Source organism: Nanorana parkeri, unplaced genomic scaffold, assembly GCF_000935625.1.
Source record: "Nanorana parkeri isolate BGI_ZX_2015 unplaced genomic scaffold, ASM93562v1 scaffold3972, whole genome shotgun sequence".
Lineage (NCBI taxonomy): Eukaryota > Metazoa > Chordata > Amphibia > Anura > Dicroglossidae > Nanorana > Nanorana parkeri.
The window spans coordinates 9,815-13,715 of NW_017310239.1; the positions used below are offsets into that span (position 1 = coordinate 9,815).

The following is a 3,901-nucleotide window of genomic DNA, read 5'->3' on the forward strand; positions in this document are numbered from 1 at the left end:
CTCCAGGTTAAAGAGACAAATTCGCTGAATCATATTGAATTTACAATTACTGTCTAAGCGCTGTTCCCTCAAATATCTTTGAGAATAATCCGGCTTCATATATTACGCTGATCAGCTCGTCCTTAGAGTGTATGTTTGTGTCTCATGAGTGAATGGGTTGTTGCAATAACCATTTTTTAGATGAATATTGGTGGTGGTTCAACTGGTGCACATAGTATGTCCAATGAGTTTTTTTTTAAACAATACATTTACAACTTTGTACTATCCTTTGACTCTTCGACCCTCTTCATTAACTGCACTTTGAGCTGACGCCTTTCCGATCAACTCACTTTTTTGTTTTGTTTCTCGTATTCAAAGCATTGAAACAGCTTTTTCTCTATTGTGGATCTTCTGGTGCCGAATAAGACTATTTGTTTGTCTGAAGCTCTTGTCACATTCTAAACATTGAAATGGTTTCTCTCCAGTGTGAGTCCTCTGGTGTTGAGTAAGATGATGACTAAGTAAGAAGCACTTGTCACATTCTGAACATTGAAATGGTTTCTCTCCAGTGTGAGTCCTCCAGTGAACCCTAAGATCAGATTTGGTGGTGAAACATTTGTCACATTCTGAACACCTGTATGGTTTCTCTCCTGTGTGGATCCTCAGATGATTAATAAGACTTTCCTTCCATGTGAAGCACTTTCCACATTCTGAACATTTAAATGGTTTCTCTCCAGTATGAGCCCTCTGGTGACCAGTAAGATTTCCCTTTTGTGTGAAGCACTTGTCACATTCTGAACATGTATATGGCTTTTCTCCAGTGTGAATCTTTTTGTGTCGAATAAGTGTTGTCTTTTTTGTGAAACACTTGTCACATTCGGAGCACTCATATGCCTTCTCTCCAGTGTGAATTTTCAGGTGTTCAGTAAGACTTTGCTTTCCTGTGAAGCACTTGTCACATTCTGAACATTTAAATTGTTTCCTTCCAGTGTGAGTCCACTGGTGAGTAGCAAGACTTCCCTTTTGTGTGAAGCACTTGTCACATTCTGAACATGTATATGGCTTTTCTCCAGTGTGAATCTTTTTGTGTCGAATAAGTGTTGTCTTTTTTGTGAAACACTTGTCACATTCGGAGCACTCATATGCCTTCTCTCCAGTGTGAATTTTCAGGTGTTCAGTAAGACTTTGCTTTCCTGTGAAGCACTTGTCACATTCTGAACATTTAAATTGTTTCCTTCCAGTGTGAGTCCACTGGTGAGTAGCAAGACTTCCCTTTTGTGTGAAGCACATGTCACATTCTGAACATTGAAATGGCTTCTCTCCAGTGTGAGTCCTCTGGTGTTGAGTAAGATGATGCCTAAGTGAGAAGCATTTGTTACATTCTGAACATTGAAATGGCTTCTCTCCAGTGTGTATCTTCTGGTGTTCAGTAAGCTGTCTCTGTCTTGCGTAGCACTTGTCACATTCTGAGCATTTAAATTGTTTCCTTCCCGTGTGAGTCCACTGGTGAGTAGCAAGACTTCCCTTTTCTGTGAAGCACATTTCACATTCTGAACATTGAAATGGCTTCTCTCCAGTGTGTATCTTCTGGTGTTCAGTAAGCTGTCTCTTTCTTGCGTAGCACTTGTCACATTCTGAACATTTGAATGGCTTCTCTCCAGTGTGAGTCCTCTGGTGTTCAGTAAGCTGTCTCTTTCTTGCGTAGCACTTGTCACATTCTGAACATTGAAATGGCTTCTCTCCAGTGTGTATCTTCTGGTGTTCAGTAAGCTGTCTCTTTCTTGCGTAGCACTTGTCACATTCTGAACATTGAAATGGCTTCTCTCCAGTGTGTATCTTCTGGTGTTCAGTAAGCTGTCTCTTTCTTGCGTAGCACTTGTCACATTCTGAGCATTTAAATTGTTTCCTTCCCGTGTGAGTCCACTGGTGAGTAGCAAGACTTCCCTTTTCTGTGAAGCACTTGTCACATTCTGAACATTGAAATGGCTTCTCTCCAGTGTGTATCTTCTGGTGTTCAGTAAGCTGTCTCTTTCTTGCGTAGCACTTGTCACATTCTGAACATTGAAATGGCTTCTCTCCAGTGTGTATCTTCTGGTGTTCAGTAAGCTGGCTCTTTCTTGCGTAGCACTTGTCACATTCTGAGCATTTGAATGGCTTCTCTCCAGTGTGAGTCCTCTGGTGTTGAGTAAGATGATGTTTAAGTGAGAAGCACTTGTCACATTCTGAACATTTAAATGGTTTCTCTCCAGTGTGAATCTTCTGATGTCTAGTAAGTTTATTCTTTTTTGTGAAACACTTGTCACATTCTGAGCACTCAAATATCTTCTCTCCTGTGTGACTCCTCTGGTGTTGAGTAAAATGTGAATTGTCAAATGGTTTCTCTTCATCGTGAATCTTCTGGTGAACTGTTAGAAATGACTTTGGAATTAAACTTTGCTCACACTCTGAGAACTCATATAACTTGTCTCCCCTGGATTCATCATGTGCTAAAGAACGCCAACTTAGCAGTACTTTGTTATCAGAATGCTTCAATCCAATATTCAAGAATTAAGGTGGATCCCTAAAAAAAAAAAAAATTAATTATTATAGAAGTTACAGGATATTGACAACAGATAAAGACAAAATCAAGAACTCTACACATTGAGTTTAACATCAGAATTGTATGTCTTGGGACAGCCTGCAGTTCAAACAATTAGTTCTTTGTTCATTGAATACACAGGAAATATAAACATCAATAACTGAATACAGGTTTGTCTTCTCTGAGTGGAGAATCGTTTTACTGCACTCAATGAAGTAAGTGTGACCCCAAGCCTCCAAACAGGAATGGTGGCATAATACAACCATTTCCCTTGAGGAGTCCAGCGACAATAGTAAAACTCTGTAGATGGCGCTGTACCTGTAAATATGACTTCACTCTATGGAAGCCTTAATTACACAGATTATTTATATAAAAGTAGCAATAGACACCTCCATGGATTTTATAAAGATATTTTAGTACAGGTGTTTTCATTTTAAACACTTTCTGTCTCTTATAGAAAAGTCAGATGGAGCTATGTGAAGAGAAGAGGGGATTCACCTTTCTGGTTCCCTCATGTGTGCAGATGTGAGCTTGAGCTGCTGAGTTCTGTAAACAACAGCCGTGTTTCCACAAAGGAGCCAAGTAGAGCTTTGAAAACTCAATTTGTGAAAAAGTCCAGAGCTCCGGATGCTGGTTGTATATCACAATGGAAATTATTTCAAATTCATATTTTCTACTTCTGCATCACTACTTGGTGTCAGATAGCAGTGGTGCTTCAAAAAACACAAGACTTTGATAATTCCTCTATGCTTCCTGCCATTATGGTTAGAATTCAGGTATTTTTTTCTACAGGGGTTCGTCTGGCTAAACTTTTAAGGCAAGCCAGATGGTCATTATAGGTAACCAGAAGAGGAGGGCTGAAGAAGCGCCAACAACCTGACCTGAAATAGTAATGGGATGTTGGGAAATATGAAAGTTATACCCACATCTGGGTGAGTTCTTTGCGGCATTGGACGGAGGATTTCAGGAAGGTGGTGCTGTGTGGTGAGGTGCCGCCACTTCTGATCTGATATCCGGAGTGTCAGCATGTTTTCCGGAATACATGGATAAGTGGGTGAGTATAATGAGTGTAACCTCTAGGTATTAATACATGAACTTGCCATTAGGTAAGAAATGCTGCGACATTAGCGACGAAGGTCATGACAAGATGGGAAGATTTGGATCAAGGTGGGTGATGGATGTTTTGCTAGGTTAGTTAAAATGATGATGGTTCAGCTGAGGAGGTTCACAGATGCTGTTGTGGGTCTGAAACCTGCGTTAGTAGTGCTGTGGCTGTGACAGCTTATTAGATCAGATACGAGCAGCGTTCACAGCTCACATCGTCCACAGCTCACATCGTCCACA

The 3,901-nt window shown here is 40.4% G+C and overlaps 1 protein-coding gene across 1 annotated transcript; it reads right to left on the reverse strand.

Moving 5' to 3' along the window:
- Positions 1–351: 351 nt before the first annotated feature.
- Positions 352–3,585, reverse strand: LOC108803638 (zinc finger protein 260-like). Its single transcript, XM_018575464.1, has 2 exons — positions 3,480–3,585; positions 352–2,465 (listed from the first exon to the last, which is right to left on the reverse strand). The coding sequence occupies exons 1-2, from the start codon at positions 3,583–3,585 to the stop codon at positions 352–354; spliced, it is 2,220 nt and encodes a 739-aa protein (XP_018430966.1).
- Between the last annotated feature and the right edge of the window lie 316 nt (positions 3,586–3,901).